We start from the raw sequence: 20,644 nt of genomic DNA on the forward strand, positions 1-20,644 counted from the left end.
TCCATTTCTCTGTTGGGGCTTGTCCTTGCTCTGTACCTTGTAAGCTTTTTCCCATGGGTTGAGGTCCTCTGGTCAGTAAATTCCCAGCTCTCAAAAGAAGGGTGGACTGAAGACATACACGTGTAGTCTGGTCATCTCCATTCTGATACCATGATTAGACTGCTGTTGGACTTGCACCAGGTAGACTAGGCAGCTGTAACCATAGCTTTGTTCCCATGCTGTGTTGGAGAGCCTGGGTGGACTTGGATATTCCTCTGTTTCTGTGAAGATCAGGCTCTCGTCTACCCTGACCCTCAGTTCTATAGCTCATGATTCTTAGATGTAGCTTTGAAGGTGTTTCCAGTGTTTTATACAGATGCAATGTCGTCTCCTTGCTGAACACCAGCCAGGCTTCCTCTGGCTTACGACCTCTGCTCTGCCTGGAGGTTTTCATCTAGTACCTCTCAGTGTCTGGGTAGGGCTGGTCTGTGTGGGCAAGACCAAAGGCTGCTTCTGGTCTCACAGCAATTCAGCTGTTCATTTACCCAGCCAGAGTGCCTGACCTAGGGTTATCAGATGTTGGCACCCGGAGACCAGCTTAGCCCCCAAGGTATGCATGTTGCCAACACCAGCTGCAGGAGAGGAATGGGTCCAGTGGGAAGTGACCCTAACCCCCTGCTGTAGGCTTTATCCTCGAGTGCAGTGTGCCCATGGACATGAGGAGGAATGCCAGGACAGAACAGCCCCTAGTGAGATGCCAGGAGATCCTGCACCGTGTAACAAGACATAGGTCTTTTTAATTCATGTGGCGAGACTTAAAGCAGCCTTGGGATTTGGAATTCACCTTGCCTAGCAGGTGCACCCTTGGGCTAGGAGCACATGGATTTCTTTGCCCATTGCTGGGAAGGTGGAGATGAGACCAAGCAGATTGGAGCTGCCTCCTAGGAGCCTGAGCCAGTAGCCAATCATGAAGAATTCACAGCTCAGAACCTTCTCCATGGTGGCTGCCTAGGGCTCTGTCCACAGCAAGGCCTGAGTTGAGTTGCACTTGGCAGGGACTCACTGGGTGTAGGCATGGGGGAGGAGCACTGCTACTCTTTACTAAGAGCCTTTTGTCCCTGGTTTCTATTTAATTTGCAAGCTGGCCCCAAGAAGGTTTCCATCCCCCTCTACATCTGGGCGGGGGCTTGGGGGACGACGACAGAGGTCCGTTGCTGCAGCACGTGTCCTTCGCCTGGGTAACACACCAATCCGCACCAGGGAGCAAGTTCAGGCTAGGGTTAGGGCTGGGGGGCTGGTAGGAAACCAGCCTCCTGATGAGTGGAGAATGGCTGAGCACCTTCGGATCTGCGACTCAGTGGCGTGGCCATGGGCTAGCTCCAGGGGTTTCATTGTCGTCTCTGGTGGACCCCCCTGCCTGTGCTCGCAGCGACCGCTTTAAGAGGGCGGGAGCAGTCCATCAGGACCCGCCCCTGGGGCCGCGCGGGCGCATTGGCTGCACCAGGCGCGGGCGCTCGGTGGCACTTTGAACCGGGTGTCAGGCGGCTGGAACCGGAGTTGTGGTGGTGACTGGGGTCGGGCCAGGTCGCTTCTGCTCTGGCCATGGCCGAAGTACGCTCATCTCGCTGGTACTTTGGGGGACTGGCTTCCTGCGGGGCCGCCTGCTGCACACACCCGCTAGACCTGCTCAAGGTGAGGCTGAGTTTCCAGGCCGAGTGCGCGCGTGAGCCCCAGTCGTTGGGGACCGTCCCGGGCCTGACGCCTACTGCGGCCGCCGCTTGACTGCGCACCCGTTAATTAGCGCCGGCAACGCCCACGCCGGCCTGAGCCGGCCGCCCTGCTCTGCGCTGTCGGGTTTGGGCCTGCGGGCGACACTGATGCTTCCTTCCCAGTAGGCAGCATGGAAAGTCCCCGGGGACCCTCTGCAGATGCTTTTCTCAGATGACAGGCAGCTAACCCTCAGAGGGGACATCCCCGCTCCTCAGCTGACCAGCTGGTTTCCCCAGTCTTTAACAGATGGCTGGCTGTCCCGCCTCAGCTCTGCGCTTTAATACCTGTGTGAACTCTTCCACCCTGAGCCATGCCTCGGCCGCAGACATTCGCCAATTGGTTAAAAGTTGTGGGTAGAGTTTCAGGGGCACAGTGGTTGAAACCTAAAGACCCAGCCTGGCTCCAGCATACCAGCGTCTCCTGGTGTGGTATGGCACCACCAACTGTGGGGGGTGAAATGGGGCAATGGGCCAGGTGGTGGTGTGACCTCGGTCATCCGCTTTGGGCTACCTCCGCTGGAATGGTTGCTGGGTTAGGATCAGCACACCACCAGGTGAGCGAGGAGACCCTGCATTCACCGGGCACTGCCCAGTTATACTGGCCGTCTCAACACATGAAACAAATGAGCCTGCCGGGTGGTGGTGGTGGCGGCGGCGGCGGCGCACGCCTTCCATCCCAGGACTCGGGAGGCAGAGGCGGGCAAATCTCTGAGTTTCAGACTAGCCTGATCTACAGACTGAGTACCAGGATGGGCCAGGACTACAGAGACTCAAAACACCACCCCCATGGGGAAAAAAAAGAGAAAGAAACAAACAAATGAGACACGTGGGTGTGTGTGGTTTTTTCCTTTAAAAAAAAAAAAAAAAAAAGCTTATATAGGGCAGTCTAGGACAGCACTCTTCCTGTTTCCCAGGGCCAGCCCCGGGGAATTTTTTCCTGATTCTGTCTTACCACAGAGAACAAATATTTCTATTGCTGCTGCAGGGTGACTGTGGACAGAGCAGACTGCCACTTCCCTCACACCCTGCATTGGATTGGCCCCTGAGGTTTGCACTGGTGATCTAGCCTCAGATAATTCTACCACTCCAGACTTCCAGGCTAGTTTCTGTCTCTGCCTGGGGACCATGTTTCCTAGGAAGAGCAGTAGCTCTTCTTTGTTGTTTATTTGTAGCCCAGGCTTACCCTGAACTCATTATGCAGCTAAAGCTGGCTTTGGATTCCTGCTCCTTCTGCCTCTACTTTCCAAGGGCGGTGATTTCAAGCGTTCATTATTGCTCCCAGCTAGCTTTTCTAGTTAGTAAGAATGCTGGCCACTGGGTTCAAGCGAGGACTGAAACCTCACTTGGCTTACAGAGGTTGAGCCCCTGGGCATCACCACTGCAGGTAGGGTCACAGCAAGAGTACTGGCTGCTTTGGGAGGGGCTTCTTGAGGTTATTTTCCTTTACTGGATGTGCCTGTATGGGCAGCCTTCTCCATCTTGGAGGTCGGGCTAGCTAAACTAGGCGTGGGCCCTGGAGGCCTCCCAGCCACCCCACTCGCAGCCAGTCCTCTCGAGTGTGGACCAGTTGTGACATAAAAGTCCCAGATGGTTGTTTGCTGTCCAGGCTCCCTCTGGGCTTCACTGCTTCTCAGCTCCACCCCCACTCCAATGTTCTCTTGGTGCCTGGGGGATGAAGAAAGGCTGCCATGGAAGCCGGACACCCTTGTTGGACCCACGCCAGTAGACAGTGCCCAGCCACAGAAAGGCGGTGGTCAGGGGGTTCCAACGAGGACTGCTCACGGAGACCACTTGAAAACCTGTGTGGATTTTGTTTAAGGCAGGATCTTACTGTACTGCAGGCTGTCCCCAAACTCATGATCCCCCTGCCTCAGTCACCTGAGTATTTAGGGTCACATGCCTGAGTGACTATGCCAGCTTTAAAAACTTGTTTTGAAGTTCCTTGGTGTGTCCGCTTTGCCCTGGCTTGGTCTTCTCATGCACGGGGGCAGTTGCCCTCAGAGCCTCTGCTCCCGGATAGGCCTACACCCCCGTCCCTCTGGACCCACATGCTGGAAGGTGACACCCTGTTGCTGAGTCCGAAGCCCCTCTGTCCTCGCCATCTTAGCTGTTTCCCCTTTTTGCATGAGTGTGAGCATGCTTGTGGTCACCTTTGGCTGTGGGTAGGCTTCTTTGGGGTCAGTACAAGGACTGACACAAAAATGCTCAGGACCAGTCCACCAGTATGGGCGTGGGAGTGAGGCAAGGCCCTGAGAACAGTAACTATAAAATAAAAGAGGGAACAATTACAGGCCTGAGGCCCTTTGGGGCCTCTCGTCGCCCCCGCCTTAGTTCCCTCGCCGCTAGGCATGGGTGCTGACAGCTGAGTCCACAGTGTGTGGACCTGGGAATAACCGATGCTCGCAGTGACCTCCACAGAGCTTGTGTGGGGCCTGGGCAGCAGTCTCGTTGCCTCCCTGTTCCTGCCAACTTGTGGCCAGGTCAGAGCTCTGCTCTGCGGACACCTCATGCCCTCCCGGCCTCTGCACAGGTACACCTTCAGACACAGCAGGAGGTGAAGCTACGCATGACGGGAATGGCCCTGCAGGTGGTGCGGACCGACGGCATCCTGGCACTCTACAACGGCCTGAGCGCCTCGCTGTGTAGGCAGGTGTGTGCGCAGGTCTTGGCTCTCTGTCAGGCTCATGACCCACAAAGTTCTTTCTTCTCTCTTCTTGGCACCAGCCTCTCAGGTCCTGATTCTGGGGCTCGGTCCTGTGAAGGAGCCTTAGGGAGTTCTAGATACTTTCTCTCCCCACTTGAGATTTATTACAGAAGAGACCCAGGGTGGGTACGGGGCAGATAGGAAAACTGAGGTTAAGGACAGCTGGGGCAGCACCTCTGGGTTTGTGAATTGCCTGGCTTGGCTGATTGCAAGCTCGGTAGCCTCAGAATGGCTACTCAGTGTCCCAGGGCCCATGGGGTCATGACTGGGCTGGGTAGAGTGCCCAGTCCTCTGAGCCGGGCCCCCTCCCCAGATGACCTACTCCCTGACTCGGTTCGCTATCTACGAGACCATGCGGGACTACATGACCAAGGACCACCAGGGGCCTCTCCCCTTCTACAACAAGGTGTTGCTGGGCGGCATCAGTGGTGAGCACTGGGTAGTCAGGGCAAGGGCCGGGCAAAGGCCCAGGACACAGGGAACCGTCACATATTGGCCCTGGCATTTATGTCACCACAGGTTTGACTGGAGGCTTCGTGGGGACCCCAGCAGACTTGGTCAATGTCAGGTGTGTGTGTGCCTCTCGTCCCCCAGGGTCAAGGGCTCTCCTGTTCCCAAGTGGGCAAGCCCTTGCTCAGGCTGCTCCCGGCCTCTGCAGTACACTCAGCTTGGGGCAAGCCACCCAGACTCTAAGCCTGGTTTTACGGAGGAGCTGAGTCCCACGATCCTACCCTGAACTCGGGTAGGCAGTCCTGCACTGCTGACCCCAGCCAGTGAGCTGACCCGGGGCCTAAGGGCTAATGTACGTCCAGCGGCCCACCCATCCCTGCCTGTTGTACTATTGTTTCAGGATGCAGAATGACATGAAGCTGCCTCTGAGCCAGCGGCGCAAGTGAGTAAAGATGGAGCTTGTCCCCGTAGGGGACGGTGGGGCTGAAGAGCCCATTCAGGGAGGACCCCGCACAGCTCTGCTGTGACTTAGCCAGGACTCACCGTGTTGCTCGTGGGTCAAATGGAGTGGGGAGCTGGTGGCTTTAGAACAGATACCATGCACAATTACCCTGATGTCACCAAGTGTGTCCCTTGGTCCCCTGAGACCTCTAGGTTCTTTGTGGGAAGAATCTCACTAGGCTGAGGGCCAGTTCCTACACTTGCTTTCTGGAACCCGCTGACACCAGGACTGTCATATAGGGCTGGGCCTCTTTGTAGCTGAGGATAGCCCAAGTCAGGTGTCTTTGAGTATAGGGGTGAGGCACATGAAAGAAGGGCTCACGGCCAGGAGGCCTGGGGAGGAAATGGCCCTCCTTTCCCACCCCAGGCCAGCCCCAGGAACAACATGGGGCTTTGGGATCAGGGTCTTCTGCAGTAGCCCTTTGCCCTTCCTAGAAGTGTCTGTTGTCCCTTCTTAGCATAGTCTGAGTCATCTCACTTTTCCCTTCCCCCGTGGGGATCCAGGCTGTTTCTAGTGCCCCTGCTTTTGCTCAGGCTGTCCTTGAAACCCAGATCCTCCTGTCTTGGCCTCCACAAAGCTAGGCTGAGCCAGTTTCTTATTTTTATTTTGGTATAAGGGTCTCATTCTATAGCACAGACTGACCTTGAACTGCCTACTGAGTGCTGGGATTACAGGTGTGAACTACCAGGCCTGGATTCTCCAGCCAAGAGGGCAGGTGATAATCTAGTGTGCTGGAAGCCACAGCAAGCCTGGGATCCTGTGGGGGAAATGGAACCTCTGTCCAAAGGAATAGCAGAGCGGACCACAGACAGGACAAGCATGAGCCCACAGGGTTCATTTCCTGAGTGTTTTTCTGTGGCCTGTGAGATACCCCCATTGAGTATGGTGCCAATGCAGGAGTCCTGTGGCCCACAATGGGGGTGTGGCTTTTCTGGGTCCTGAGGCACACCCTGCAGAACCAGGTGGATGTGGTAAATCTCACTGACCTGTCTTTGCCGCCGACAGCTACTCTCATGCCCTGGATGGTCTGTACCGTGTGGCCCGTGAAGGTGAGAGGAGAGGAATTTTGCATTATTGTAAATATGTATTCAATGTGTGTGAGCTGGGGGCTTGGGGTGGAAAAGCAGCCTGAGGAAGCAGGCAGAGTGGGAAATGACGCACAGCATAGGGGTGGCTGTTGGTGTCACCTCTTACTTCCTCCTGCAGAAGGCCTGAAGAAGCTCTTCTCCGGAGCAACCATGGCATCCAGCCGCGGGGCCCTCGTCACTGTAGGCCAGGTAGGGCTCCTGTGCAGAATGGGGCTTGTGGACGATATCTCTGACCTCTATTCTCAGGGATCACAGAACATAGCCGTGGGCACTGGGAACCTTGGGGAGATACCTGCTATCCTGGAGAGGGGTGGGCACGGGTGGGCTCAGCATGCAGCCGGCAGACCCTCACCTGCATGGCCAGGTGTGGCGATGGAGGTGCCTGCAAGTGCTTGCTCACGGCCAGGTGTCACTGTGGACCCTGCCTACTCTCCCTGGATCTAGGAGCTCTTCTTTGGCCATAACTGTCCCCATTCGTACCCACAGCTGTCCTGCTACGACCAGGCCAAGCAGCTGGTCCTCGGCACTGGGTACCTGTCCGACAACATTTTCACTCACTTTGTCTCCAGTTTTATTGCAGTAAGTGCCCCAGCACGGTTGGAGGAAGAGGAGGAGGAGGAGGAGGGCAGGCGGGGCGAGCCTGGTGCAGCCTCTCTGAGGCCACGAGTGGGATTCAAGTTCATATGTTAGCCCAGGCCAAGATGATTCCTGTGTCACCTCTCCTGGAGACACAGGTCTTGCAGCCCTGAGGCTCACGAATGGGGCGAAGGGCTCTTTTAAGGTAGCCTGTGGGTGACGAGTTCCCTCCCTCAGGGCGGATGTGCCACATTTCTGTGCCAGCCCCTGGATGTGCTGAAGACACGCTTGATGAACTCTAAGGGTGAATATCAGGTAAGGACTGAGCGCAGGCCCCAGGGCTGGTCTGTGACCTTATCCTGGAGCCGTGTGTGCTTCCCACTGGGGCATGGGGGCCCAGAGACAAGGCTGTTGTCCCCTGCTCCCTCCAGTTGCTCAACTCTGGGTAGCACTTGCCTCAGGGTGGGGCTGTACTTTTCCAAGGCCTTGGCCTTGGTTTTGCTTTAGACCAACCGCCAGTTAACAGAAGAAGCTCTTCACACGGTCGGTCGGTAGAATCTGGCCAGTGCCTTGAGAGCCAGTCTGGTTGGCTCTCTCAGCAGCCTATCAAGTTGGCCTGTGTGGCTTTTACTCTTCTGTCCCATTGATGTCACAGCCTGGCTCCTGCCGTGTCCCTGGGCACACGCAGAGCTGCCGTGCCCTCCTGTGCCCCGAGGGCTCTCCTGTGTGTTGAGTGCCCCTCACTGTCTCGTAGGGTGTTTTCCACTGTGCGATGGAGACCGCAAAGCTTGGACCGCAGGCCTTTTTCAAGGTGCGTTGGGGCAGTGAGGATGGCGGGCAGCTGGAGGGCAGCTGGGCCGGGTCTCCCTGGACCTGACGTCTCCACCTCTGGTGTCTTTACCCAGGGCCTCTTCCCTGCGGGCATCCGTCTCGTCCCCCACACCGTGCTCACCTTCATGTTCCTAGAGCAGCTCCGGAAGCACTTCGGCATCAAAGTACCAACCTGACATCACCGTGGACACCTGGGCCATGCTCAGTCACTGTGCTGAGCTCCTTGGAGGAGTGGAAGGGGAGTGGACCCCCCTCGTTGGCCTGGGCCCCTGCTCTATCCCCAGCAGGCTTCTGTTCCCCCCACCCTTGGACTGGCTGGGCCTTCTGACCCTGCCCAGGCCCGGGCTTACTTCACTGGCCTTTGTCCCTTTCTTAGGCCCACTGGAGTGGAACCTCTGCCCTGCTTGCTCCCAGGCTCTCCCCACGGGGCTTTTGCCCTGTGTTCCCACCCCACGATTCACTCAGGAGAAGAGGTTCCCACCTCCCCGGCTGCCATGCCGCCCTGCCTGACCTGCCTGGTGAGCAGGAGGAAGCTGACCACCTCCCGCTCACGGCTGGCCCTCTCTACACCCAGCAGCTTCTACCCAGAACCACGGTAGTGTGGCAGGGTGCGGACCATGGCAGCTTCTGCTTACCAGTGTTCAGAGCGTGCACGCGCTTGTCATGAGAGGGACCATCATGTCGTGTTCTTGAAGGTAGTACCTTCAGGAGAGGGAGCAGGCAGCAGGGACCACCATGAAGTGGAGTCCAGAGAAAGTGCCTGGGGTTCCCATGCGCCTCCTGCATTCAGCCTCGGCTGCGTTAATGGTCAGTGTTGCTGAATCCTCCCGGGTCAGCAGCTGCTGCCGTCATCAGGAGCTGGCTATGTCTGGCTTCCCTGGCGGTAGGGAGGCGTGCTGGCAGCGCTGGAGCCATGACGACTTGTATGTGCCCTACAGGGATTTGTCTTCCTATTGTATGGCAGCGGTCACCCCTCACCATCCCCCGGGCTTCAAAGCAGCCTGTGTTTCCCCAGATGGGGTTGGGTCCCATGAGGTTCCCCCTCACAGTCCCCTCAGCACGGGGTCCTCACCCAGGAGGTGGCAGTGGGCCCAGGGGCACTGTCTGCACCCCTCCTCAGGATCTAATAAACCAAGTGGCCTAGGAGACCTTCATGTCTTCCCTACATGCTCCTCACCTACTCCAAGGTGCTGGCTGTTCCTTTGAGCTCTCTTGCTGTATAGGACAATGCATCCACCAAATCAGGGACACTTTCTTCCGGAGGGTAGAGCCTATGGAAAGCTTTAGAGGTCAGTAGGAAGGCAGGAAGGCCACCTTAACCGACAGCAGGTGCCTCGAGTCCATTCCCATGCAGTTGGCCACTGGCCAGCAAGCCCAGGAGAACTAAGGATGCCCTGGGTCTACAATGCACACAAACTGACTGAGAAGCCTAGGCTGTGGCAGTGCACCGGCCTAGGTGGGGCTAGGAGTGTTCCAGATATATGAGCAGGAGCAGGATGCCAGCTCGGGGTGCCAGGGCCACAGTGCTGAATAAAGCCGGTCCTTGCATCAGATGAAATCCAATGTACTCATCTCAACTTAAGGAGCCCCAAGGCACTGTTGTATCATAAACACTTCAGTGGACATCCCTGAAGACAGGACATCTGCCAAAGCTACAGCTGTAGTTTGTTACACGTGGAAAGTGTAATGTGAGCTGGAAACGTAGTGATACATAATACTCTTGAGAATCCGGAATACCCAATAACTGAGCTATGAGGGTTTTAGTCTCTACAGTGCTGGAGGTCAGACCCTGGGCTTTATACTTACTAAGTAAACACTGAACTACATTCCCAGCCTTGCCTATGTACCTCCAACAGGAGGGTCTGCAGCCCCAGCCGTCCTCTAGTGTGTTATCCTCCTGCCTCAGCCTCCCAATTACTACGATGACAAGTGTGGACATGTTCAGTTTAAGAATTAGGTGTGTGCTGGATGTGGTGGCAGTACCCGGACAGATCTGAGTTTGAGGACAACCTGCTTTAGATGCAAGTTCCAAGAGACCTGCCTGGTCTTAGGGGGAGAAAAAAAAGGTTTGTGTTCTATGTGGTGGCTCATGCCTGTAGTCCCTGCACTTAAGAGGCAGATCACCAAGGCTTACAAGTACTGGCTACCGACTGAGGTCCTGACTTGGGATGGGGTGGGGTGGGTCTTATAAGTGGTGCCATAAAGTCCAACCCCAAAACCAGTGGAGAAAACTAGGTTGGGGTCCCACCTGTTGGCCACAGCATCGTGAGTAAGCATCCTGCCTTGGAGTCCGGCTGGCATTCAGTGTGAGGTCAGGGTCACAGGTGGGTAGGACTCTAGCTTAGAAGCCCACTCCTGTGGTTCCCCAGAAGGGCTGTTTCTCCAGACTCCAGCCAAAATCTTGCCTAAACCAGAAACCACTGACTCTTCAAGCTCTTCAGATAATGGAGCTCAGAGTAGGTCTTATCCATCCCTGGGACCTTGGCCACTGGGGAAGCCGATGACACCTAATCGCCGTTCAGCCCTGCCCAGCAAAGCCTCCCTGGAGGCGAGAAAGTACCCAGTCTGGTTTGGTGGGGTTAGGCCTGGCAACAGGCCCAGCAGGGCAGGGTGCATAAAGCCAGTCCCATTGAACTGGCAAGCTCCAGGTAGGTTCTAGTGAGACACTCTAAAAGGTGGAGAGAGGAAGACACTGAACATCGACCTCTGACCTCTAAACATGCACACATGGGCAAGTTCACCCTTACACACACAAAAGCTCTTCAATATATGGTGCCATGAAAGTTGCCCATGTATTCAGGGGTGAAGTTGGCTGCTTACCTCACACCAGCAGATCACAGACCCACAGGCAAGATGTCAGATATGGGGCTGGAGAGATGGCTCACTGGTTAAGAGGTCCAGAGTTTCCATGTCAGAGGGCTCAAAACTGCCTGTGACTCCAGTTCCAGGGCCCCGATACCTTCTGCTCTCAGGTCCCGGCACACACATGGCAAACACACGCACACTAAAGCTGAAAGACAGCAAATAGAAACAGCACTAGTGGAAATATGTGGGAAGCTGCCCTGCCCATCTTCGGCCCTCCCGGCAAGTGGCTGGACATGCTTTGTCTTTGGTACAGACTCTCTGTGGTGGCGGGAGTGTGTCGTCGTCGTCGTCGTCGTCGTGTGTCCGTCCGTGTGTCGTCCCCCCCACCCCCACCCCCACCCCCCGCCCAGCCCCGGGTGCCAGTGATTAGGTCACTCTTGCTTCTGATTGGTCTGGAGTTAGAAGTGGAAACAACGAGGAGGCTGAAATTATGATTGACTCTAGTCACTTTGAAGTATTTGCTGTTGGGGTTTGTGGCTTCCTGGGTCAGGTGGTAGAGCAGTGTCTCTCTCAGTCTCTCTCTCACTTGCTCTCCTTGCTCTCTCTCTTTCCTGGTGCTGGGAATGGTAAACAGCCTTACAAATGGTAAACTCGGTCTACCCTTAAGTGTACTCCAGCCCTCTTTTGTTTTAAGATTTATTTGTTTGTTTTGAGACAGGGTTTCTCTGTGTAGCCCTGGCTGTCCCGGAACTTGCTCTGTAGACCAGGCTGGCCATAAACTCAGAGATCTGCCTGCCTCTGCCTCCTGAGTACTGGAATGAAAGGCATGCACCACCGCCACCACCAAGCTTTAATTTAGTTTTTTTTAATTTTAAAATGTCTCCCCTGACCACCAGGCAGAGTTCCAGTACAGCCAGAGCTGTTACACAGAGAAACATTGTCTCAAAAAACAAAAACAAAAAAAGTAAATGAGTCACAGACACTACACCACCCAGGGATCACTGCTCTCCATGTGGTGGTATCTGGTGAGTCTTCAATAAGAACCCATGTCTGAGAACGTATAACCCATCTGGCCCTTTGAGTTAGGTTTACATGGGATTTTAGGTGAAAATTTATGTCAACACAGAGGGTCTGAGGGTTAAGTCCTAGAGTGTCGGGGGAGCTGTCCTTGCCAGATAATTCAGGGTGAGTGTAGGGCCACCAGGGTCCTCAGTTTCTGAAGCTCCGGTCTTCCTGGAATTATTTATCAATAAAGATTTTATTATAGTTTTAGTGTTTTGTTTTTGAAACCAGATCTTGCTATGTGTGTAGCCCAGGATGGCCTGGTATTCACTATGTAGCCTAGACTGACCTCAAAAAAAAAAAAAAAAAGCCTTGGGTTTCAACCTCCCAGACTCTGATCATTCAGGCTCCCAAGCCTAGATCTGTTACTTTTCTAGTTTAATTTTGTTTCATTTGAAACAAGGTGTCTGTCTTAGTTAAGGTTTCCATTGCTGTGATGAAACACCATCACCAAAAGCAACTTGGGTTTTTTTGGCTTACACTTCCCCAACACACCATCATCCAAGTCAGGACAGGAACTCAAGCAAGGCAGGAACCTGGAGGCAGGGCAGCTTACTGCTGTAACTCCAGCTCCAGGGGATCTGACACCTTCACAGTCACACATGCAGGCAAAACACCAATGCACATTAAAAAAAAAAAAAAAAATTAGCCAGCACAGTATCTCTCCATAGCCCACAGGAGCCTTGAACTCCAGATCCTCCTGCCTCAGGCCCCATGCTTTGGGATTACAGGCATGAACCAGCACTTCAACCAGTGTTATCAATAAGGTTTTAATGTGTTTTTTTTTTTGTTTTTTTAGATTTGTTTTGTTGGGGTTGGAGAGACAGAGATCAGTGGTTAAGAGCACAGGCTGCTTTTGCAGAGGACTCAGGTTCAGTTCCCAGCACCCACATGGCAGCTCACAATGATTTGTAACTAGAGTTCTGGAGATCTAACACCCTCTGGCTTCCTTGGGCACTAGATGTGCATGTGGTACATTAGCAAACATGCAGGCAAACCACCCAAACATGCAGTGTTTTCATTTTATTCTTTTTATTTTTGTTTGTTTGTTTATTTATTTAGATTTTCCGAGACAGGGTTTCACTGTGTAGCCCTGGTTGTCCTGGAACTCACTCTGTAGACCAGGCTGGCCTCGAACTCACAGAGATCCTCCTGGCTCTGCCTCCTGAGTGCTGGGATTAAAGGCCTGCGCCACTGCCGCTGCCACTGCCACCACCGCCTGACAAATGTTTTTAATTTTTAAATTCATTTTCAACCAGGCACCATGGCACATGCCTTTAATCCCAGCACTCGGGAGGCAAAGGCAAGTAGATCTCTGAGTTCAAGGCCAGCTTGGTCTACAGAGTGAGTTCCAGGACAGCCAGAGCTAGTGAGACCCTGAGTCAAATTTTTTTTTTAATTTAGCTGGGTGGTGGTGGCACACACCTTTAATCCCAGCACTCGGAAGGCAGAGGCAGGTGGATCTCTATGAGTTCGAGGCCAGCCTGGTCTACAGAGTGAGTTCCAGGAAAGGCACAAAGCTACACAGAGAAACCCTGTCTTGAAAAAAAAATTTTTAACTTATTTTTATTTATGTGTTTGTGTGTTTCTTTCTTTCTTTTTTTTTTTTGTTTGTTTGTTTTTTGTTTTGTTTTGTTAGACAGGGTTTCTCTGTAGTTTTGGTGCCTGACCTGGATCTCACTCTGTAGCCCAGGCTGACCTCAAACTCACAGAGATCCGCCTGCCTCCAGTGCTGGGATTAAAGGCGTGTGCCACCACCGGCCCTGGCGTGTTTGTGTGTTTCTTTGTGTGTGTACACACAGGTATGTAGTTCCTGCAGAAGCAAAAAGAGAGTATTGGGTTCCTGTGGAGTGAGTGGCCTGATATGGAACTGGGGTCCTCTGGAAGGGCAGTGTGTACTATTAACTGTTGTGACTGTCCTCCAAACCAAACAGCTACTGTTTTAGGAATTCAGCTGTGTCCCCACTTTGCAAAAATATCCCAACTGGACTTACTGACCATTTACATCCACAGAGGGTCAGGGAGGGTCATGAGACCCTCATCCGAGTAGCACCTCCCTAGCACCTGATTATGCCATGATGCCTTAATTACCTGAGGCCTCAGGGAGAGGCTAATACATAGACCAGGGGAGACTAAACGAGAGGGACTTCATATGGCTGCTTAGAGGGAGGAACACCCACGCTCCCATTAGTAACCCTTCACCTATACTCTACAAGGAAGCCAATAAACCCACTGGTCCCTCCAAGTGAACTTTGACAGAATTGTCCCTGGTTTGTTGTTGAATGAATGTTGTTCGCGTCTTCCCCAGAGAAGGAATTTTAGCAACAACTGCTGAGCAATCTCCACAGGTTTTAATTTTATTATCATTTTAAATATTTCAGTTTTAAGCTCTCTCTCTCTCTCTCTCTCTCTCTCTCTCTCTCTCTCTCTCTCTCTCGTGTGTCTGTGTGTGTGTGTGTGTGTGTGTGTGTGTGTGTGTGTGTGTGTGTATGTGCACATGAGTGCAGGTGCCCTTGGGCAGTTGACCCCTGGAGCTGGAGTTACAGGTAGTTGTAAGCTGCCTGATGTGGGTGCTAGAACTCAGGTCCTATGCAAGAGCAGTCCTTGCTCATAATTGTTGAGCTATCTCTCCAGACCTTTCTTTAATTTTTTAAAATTTATTTATTTGTTTATTTATTCATTTATTATGTATACATTGTTCTGCCTGCACACCAGAAGAGGGAGCCAGATCTCAGTACAGATGGTTGTGAGCCGCCATGTGGTTGCTGGGAATTGAACTCAGGACCTCTGGAAGAACAGTCAGTGCTCTTAACTTCTGAGCCATCTCTCCAGCCCCCTTCTTTAATTTTTAATCTTTTTTATTATTTATTGTGCATGGTGGTGGGAAGGATGGGTGACTGAGGTCAGTGGATAAATTTCATGAGTGTTTTCTCTCCTCCTACCATGTGGGCCCCAGGAATTGAACTCAGGTCCCAGGCTTGATGGCAGACATCTTTACCTGCTGATCCAGCCATCTCACCGGCCCTTGTCGTGGTTTGTTTTTGGAAACAAGGTCCATCTCTGTATCCCTGGCTGTCCTAGAACTCATTATGTGGAGCAGGCTAGCCTCAAACTCACAGAGACTCACCTGCCAAGTGCTGAACTTCTCAAGTGCTGGAATCAAAGGTGCGGGCCACCACACCCAGCAGAGTGCTGCACCCAGGATCACCTCTTACTGAGACCAGCAGACCATTCCAGAAGGTTCTATGGGAGCTCAGGCAATCTTCTTCCTCTCAGACCACACCCAGGTCCTTGCCATCAACTCACGGCAGTGTCATGGAAGGGTTTCCTTGGAATGGGGTGGCTCTTCCTCACTTCTCCCAAGGTAGCAGCCACCATGCTGGTTCCTAGGAATTTCCTTCATCACACCAGAATTAAAAGGAGAAATGAAAAACAGATAAGGTAGGAGAAAGCCGTGTTCTTCAGAAAAGTATTTTGCGCAAGAGAAATTAATTCCCAAGAAATGTGAACGCCTTGGGAAGGCGAGCCCTGTGGGTTCCTTTGCTTCTGCAGCCTCCTTTGTCCCCTTCCCCCCTTTCTGCTCGTCTTAACTGTGGATGAAAGGAAGATCAGGAAGGAGCGGGTATGGTACTGACTCCTTGGGTCATGTCCCCTCCACCATATCTGACCTCTTCCCCATGTCTAGAGGAGGTGACCCACACAGCAGAGGTTCCAGGTCTGTCCCTCCTTTCTCTTCATTATTAGCTCACACCACACCCTTCTAGGACACTTCCTGGGCCATTAGCACTTTTCTCTTTCCCACTCTCATGGTCCTAGAACTTCTGTGTTCTTTGCAGATAGACCCTGGCATGCCACCATGGCCTTCTCTGGTGGAGCCTGATCTGGAGTCTTCTTCAGTGAAGTCACCTCAGGCCTTAAGAGGTTTTGCAGGATGGAGAAGGTCTACATGGCCTCCTGGAAATCATTGTGGGGTATGCATCAAAGAAGACTATTCAGACACGGATTTAAGACAATAGATAGTCTCTATTAGTCTATTATCACTGTCTGGGGGACCAGCCTCCAGCAGCTCAGGGCTCAGAGGGAAATCCACCATGTTGGCATGTACTAGACTTTTCTATCTGAGGGGGTTAGGGAAAAAGACACTCACACTCTCTCTTGAAGATTTCCTTCTTTATTCTCTATTCTGTGTTCTTTCATTGTCGACTGAAGAAAGAAGGCACTCCAAGATGAAAATTTAAGGCCTACGTAACAATGGGAAGGTCCAGACTCTTCTGATGGACTGGACTAGACTGGACTGGACTGGACCCCTGAACAGCTGTAAAAAGGTGTATTTATTGGTTGTTACACAATGTATTTCCTCATACTAAGGTTCCCTAATCTTAATTCACATGTCTTACTGAAGGAGAGCATCACATGCCTCCATGACTCTAGTCCTTTATTATGTATTGTGTGCAACACACAATAATACAAGAGCCTCAGGTGTGCCTGAGACATCTTGTAATGAAAGTCATGGGAGAGATGCAAAACCCCTTCAGTAAAATAATCATTGTCTTACACAAGGAATTCAAGGCCAAGGTACTTCCAAAAAACAACTGTTCATTCTAATATTTGTCCTATACAGTGATTCTGCTAAATTCCTACAGAGTACAGGTAAAAACATGTATTTTTTTCACAGCCAACTCTTGTTGGCAGGCTGTATATTGAGGTTACAAAGAAAGAATCAATCACTTTACTATTTATCTTGAGGAATCTTAAAGGAATCAAAAACCTAAACTTTTATGCATAAAAAAGTCAGCTGTATTCTAGATCCTTAGGATCCCACTCATCAGTAATTTTTTATATGAGGAGATTGAAGGCAGAAATGGGTACAAGGAATTCATCATCACCTTTGACCATCAACCAACCACCCTAACATGAAAATACACCAGCTAGTAACAGTTGGGCTGCTCTGTATCGACCTCAGCTATGTGTCCCTGTGAACATTAGATTGTTTTCTGGAGTTTTTCATCTTAAGGCTATTATCAAAACATCTGATTTTACCTTAAGTTATTATAAGGCTTTGTTTCAGCTAATCATGCACACCCAAACCTGTGACTGTGCCTTTTAACATTAAGATTAAAGGAATTTGAGCCAGCCTGGCTCCTGGGACTCAACTGTTTCTCCTAATCATCAACTTGAGCTATGATCCCTGCAGCTCCCTAAGGGAAACTCATAGTGCCCAGCTGTGCAGCACCTCCCTGTGTCCACCTCCACTCATCAAAACTGTTACAAGCCAGGGCTGGAGAGATGGCTCTGAGGTTAAGAGCATTGCTTGCTCTTCCAAAGGTCCTGAGTTCAATTCCCAGCAACCACATGGTGGTTCACAACCATCTGTAATGAGATCTGGTGTCCTCTTCTGGCCTGCAGGGATACATGCAGACAGAACACTATATACATAATAAATAAATAAATAAATCTTTTTTAAAAAAAAAAAAAAACTGTGATAAGCCAATACCACCGCTATCAATCAGAGGGCACAGCTCAGGAAGAAAGCCATGCCCACAATAACAATCTACAGGTCAAAAGACATTCCAGGGTCTATGGTCCCAATGCCCCATCCAAATGAGATTCTCAGAGTGGGCTGGGGTGGGCTGACATCCTGAACTTCAACTGCCACACGCTGCTCCTCTGACATGGCCACTGGCAGTCATTATTAGCCAGCAGGCAACTACATAAAGGTTTTCTAGTGAGATCTGAGCTTACCTTACCCAGCAGGGCTGCATTAGAGCATTGCTTGACCGTGTATGTGGTTACCAGGTGATTGGAAAGGGTCTGTGCTTGGCTGAACTAGGGGGAGGTCTTTTGCTCCACCCTTTGGCATTCCTATAAAACGTCCTTTAGAAGAGAGAAGAGGCCAATGGATAATGATCCAGGCCCTCCGAGGCTATCCTGTGTTTCTGTCTGTCTCTCTTCCCCTCTATCCTTCTATCTAAATATTTCTCCCTCCTCCCTCCTCCCTCCTCAAGAGTACCCTGGGAAAAAACAAGGGCCTCCCACACTTGTTCAGGATCCCAATGTAGCCCCGAACTTTCTCAGGTGAGCTTTTAAGTACAAAAACCATGTCCTGGGTTGACATACTTCAGTTGACAAGAACAGTTAACCAGAAACAGAACTACAGAGGCCAAAAAGTAAGATTAGTGCATTTAGAGACTTTCCTAGAACTTTGGACTTTGATAGATTAGGTCTTTGCTTCGTTTTAGCAGATGGAGCTGTCTGTGTGCTGAGTTTTATGGCCTGGTGGTACTTCCATAATGGAGTCAGTTGTGCTAAGGCCTGGAGGCCTACTAGGGTATGAGAGCCTCTTACAGAAATGACTTGGGTGCTCTTCATCAAGTCACCCTACCAGGTTCCACGGAGAATGCTTCCATCTGCCCTGTCCTTCCTTCCTTCCTTCCTTCCTTCCTTCTTCCTTCCTTCCTTCCTTCCTTCCTTCCTCCTTCCTTCCTTCCTTCCTTCCTTCCTTCCTTCCTTTCACCACAGTCTCTCTGTGTCGCTCTGGCTGTCCTGGAACTTGCTCTGTAGACCAGGTTGTCCTTGAACTCACAAAGATCCACCTGCTTCTGCCTCCCTAGTGCTGGGATTGAAGCTACGCACCACCACTGCCCAGCTTGACCTGTTCTTTCTTGGTAAGTTTTTTTTTTTTTTTTTAATTTTTAAACTTTTTTTTTTTAAGACTTATTCGTTTTATTTTTATGAATGAGTGCTCAATCTGCATGTACAGGGCGCCAGATCTCATTATAGATGGTTGTGAGCCCATGTGGGTGCTGGGAATTGAACTCAGGACCTCTGGAAGAGCAGCTTGTGCTCTTACCTGATGAGCCATCTCTCCAGTCCGGTAAGTTGTTTTAGGAAAGGCTGGGTGCTCTCTCCTGGAAGCCTGTGGCCCTGGAACCCAAATGGACCAGCCCCAGCCCTCTCCAGTGTCCCTTCAGTGAGGAACATGAGAGGACTGTGCACAGGCTGAAGAGTTCATTTTCTCACTTGTGCTTTGGTTTAACCAGGGTCTTTTCAGTCACGGGGGTAGGGGTGTGTGTGGGGTGTGGGGGGTGTGGGGGGTAATTCTTTTCAAGGATAAGGTTTTACAAGAGAACCTGTCTAACAACAAAACAAAATGAAGCTTCCTTTTTCTCTTTCTTTCTTTCTTTCTTCCTTCCTTCCTTCCTTCCTTCCTTCCTTCCTTTCTTTCTTTCTTTCTTTCTTGTATAAACTTGTTGATCGCTCCAAGGTATGGTTGAGGTTGGAATGCTTTTATAGTAGATATGAGTGAGAGTACTGCCAGAGGCACCTGGAAGAGTCCAGAGGGAGAGAAGGTAGTGGACCGAACATGGCCAGCAGACTGGACCTGGTCATGACAGGATGGGTGAGCAGAGCCAGAGAGGGAGCCGAGAGTTCGGGCAAAGGAGACCAAGAAAGGGGAAGAGAGAGGGGCCAAGACAGCATCGGCCAGAGTGTCAGGGTTAAATAGGAATGAGAAGCTGGAGGAGGGAAGCCCACGACTGGAGAAGCTTGGGGTGGGGGGTGGGGGGCACTCTGGGGAGAGCTGAGAATGGCCAGAATGCCAGCATGGGTTCTGTAACAGGTACTTGTGATTCTGAGAGCCTGGGGTTCAGCATGTGCTTTAGTACTTACAGAGATCCACCTGTCTCTGCCTCCCAAATCCTGGGATTAAAGGCGTGCGCCACTGTGCCTGGCCTCTCCTTTTTTCCTTAAGTTTATTTATTTTATGTGTACTCAGGTGTTTTGCCTGCATATGTCTATCTATGTACCATGTGCATGCCTGGTGCCCATGGAGGCCAGAAAACGGTTGAATCCTGCAGGACTGGAGTTACAGACAGTGGTGAGTAGCCATGTGGGTGCCAGGAACTGAGCCCAGATTCACTGGGAGAGCAGCAGGTGCCCTTAACCACTGGGCCACCTCTCCAGTCCTCAGGGTCCCTTTTGAACTGTGAGGCAGTCTCTACATTGCCCTCAGACCTTTGGAGATGCCTCTCCTGCCTCCGGTGAAGAGCTTCCCTGCCAGGAAGTCCTTTTCAGGGGCTTCTGGTCTTCACTTAGGGTCTTTGCTCCCTAACTGTTCCCACCTTGGCCAGTTTCCTCTGTGGTTCCTATAAACGCCTTCACCTGTCCCCCTCTTGAGCTGACAGGAAACTTGGGTCTGTCCTTGGCTGTCCTCAGTTCCATCTGCTGTTGATTCAGACTACCACCGCCCTCTTCTGGTCCTTTTCCCTCTTCACCTCCGTCATGGTCCTTCCCAGGTGACAAGAGGTGAATTACAGCGACCCAGTCTGCCCTTTGCCCTCACTTGAAGCTGTCAAAGGTCAAGCCTAGACAACCTGCTGCCCTTAACTGGTTTCACTTAGATTCCAGCTGCAGGCAGGGACTTGCCAAATGAAACAGCTTGCTCTGTAGGTAGAGAAAGAACAAGAAAGCAGGAAGGAAGAAAAGTGACTGTGATTTCAGTTATGTCTGTGTAGGGGAGTCAGGGAGTCGAAACACAGGAAAACAACCACGCCCTAGCAAGAGGATTAGGGCAGAGGGCACTTCCTCCTCCTCCTGCTGTGGCCTGGAGCTAGGTGTGGTGTTTGCCTGTAATCCCTAACCTAGAGGTGGAAGCAAGAGGATTAGGAGTCTAACGCTCATTGGTGGATTGGAAACCAGCCTGGACTAGGTGACAGCCTAAGGCAGTGTGTAGGAGAGGCCACGGGGGATCTGGCTGCAGCCACTGGCCCCGGTTCCTGGTTAGTGTCAGCCTGGTGATATCTGGAGCTGTGGGACACAGGGACTCAGCACCTGTCTTAGTCACGGTTTCTACCACGTTCAAAGACACCGTGAGCAAAAG

At 51.8% G+C, this 20,644-nt stretch overlaps 1 protein-coding gene across 2 annotated transcripts; it reads left to right on the top strand.

The window, feature by feature from the left end:
• The first annotated feature begins 1,178 nt into the window (after positions 1-1,178).
• Slc25a10 (solute carrier family 25 member 10) lies at positions 1,179-9,045 on the top strand. Of its 2 annotated transcripts, none has more exons than XM_028853629.2 (11): positions 1,179-1,671; positions 4,279-4,398; positions 4,766-4,880; positions 4,972-5,020; positions 5,303-5,344; positions 6,410-6,453; positions 6,611-6,681; positions 6,979-7,071; positions 7,306-7,383; positions 7,823-7,879; positions 7,974-9,045. In XM_028853629.2, the coding sequence occupies exons 1-11, from the start codon at positions 1,582-1,584 to the stop codon at positions 8,073-8,075; spliced, it is 861 nt and encodes a 286-aa protein (XP_028709462.1). In that variant the 5' UTR covers positions 1,179-1,581; the 3' UTR covers positions 8,076-9,045. The 2 variants fall into 2 exon arrangements, with proteins under 2 accessions (XP_028709462.1, XP_037056744.1); XM_037200849.1 differs by lacking the exon at positions 1,179-1,671 and adding an exon at positions 1,773-2,302.
• The last annotated feature ends 11,599 nt before the right edge of the window (positions 9,046-20,644 follow it).

Source organism: Peromyscus leucopus, chromosome 8b, assembly GCF_004664715.2.
Source record: "Peromyscus leucopus breed LL Stock chromosome 8b, UCI_PerLeu_2.1, whole genome shotgun sequence".
NCBI classification, from domain to species: domain Eukaryota; kingdom Metazoa; phylum Chordata; class Mammalia; order Rodentia; family Cricetidae; genus Peromyscus; species Peromyscus leucopus.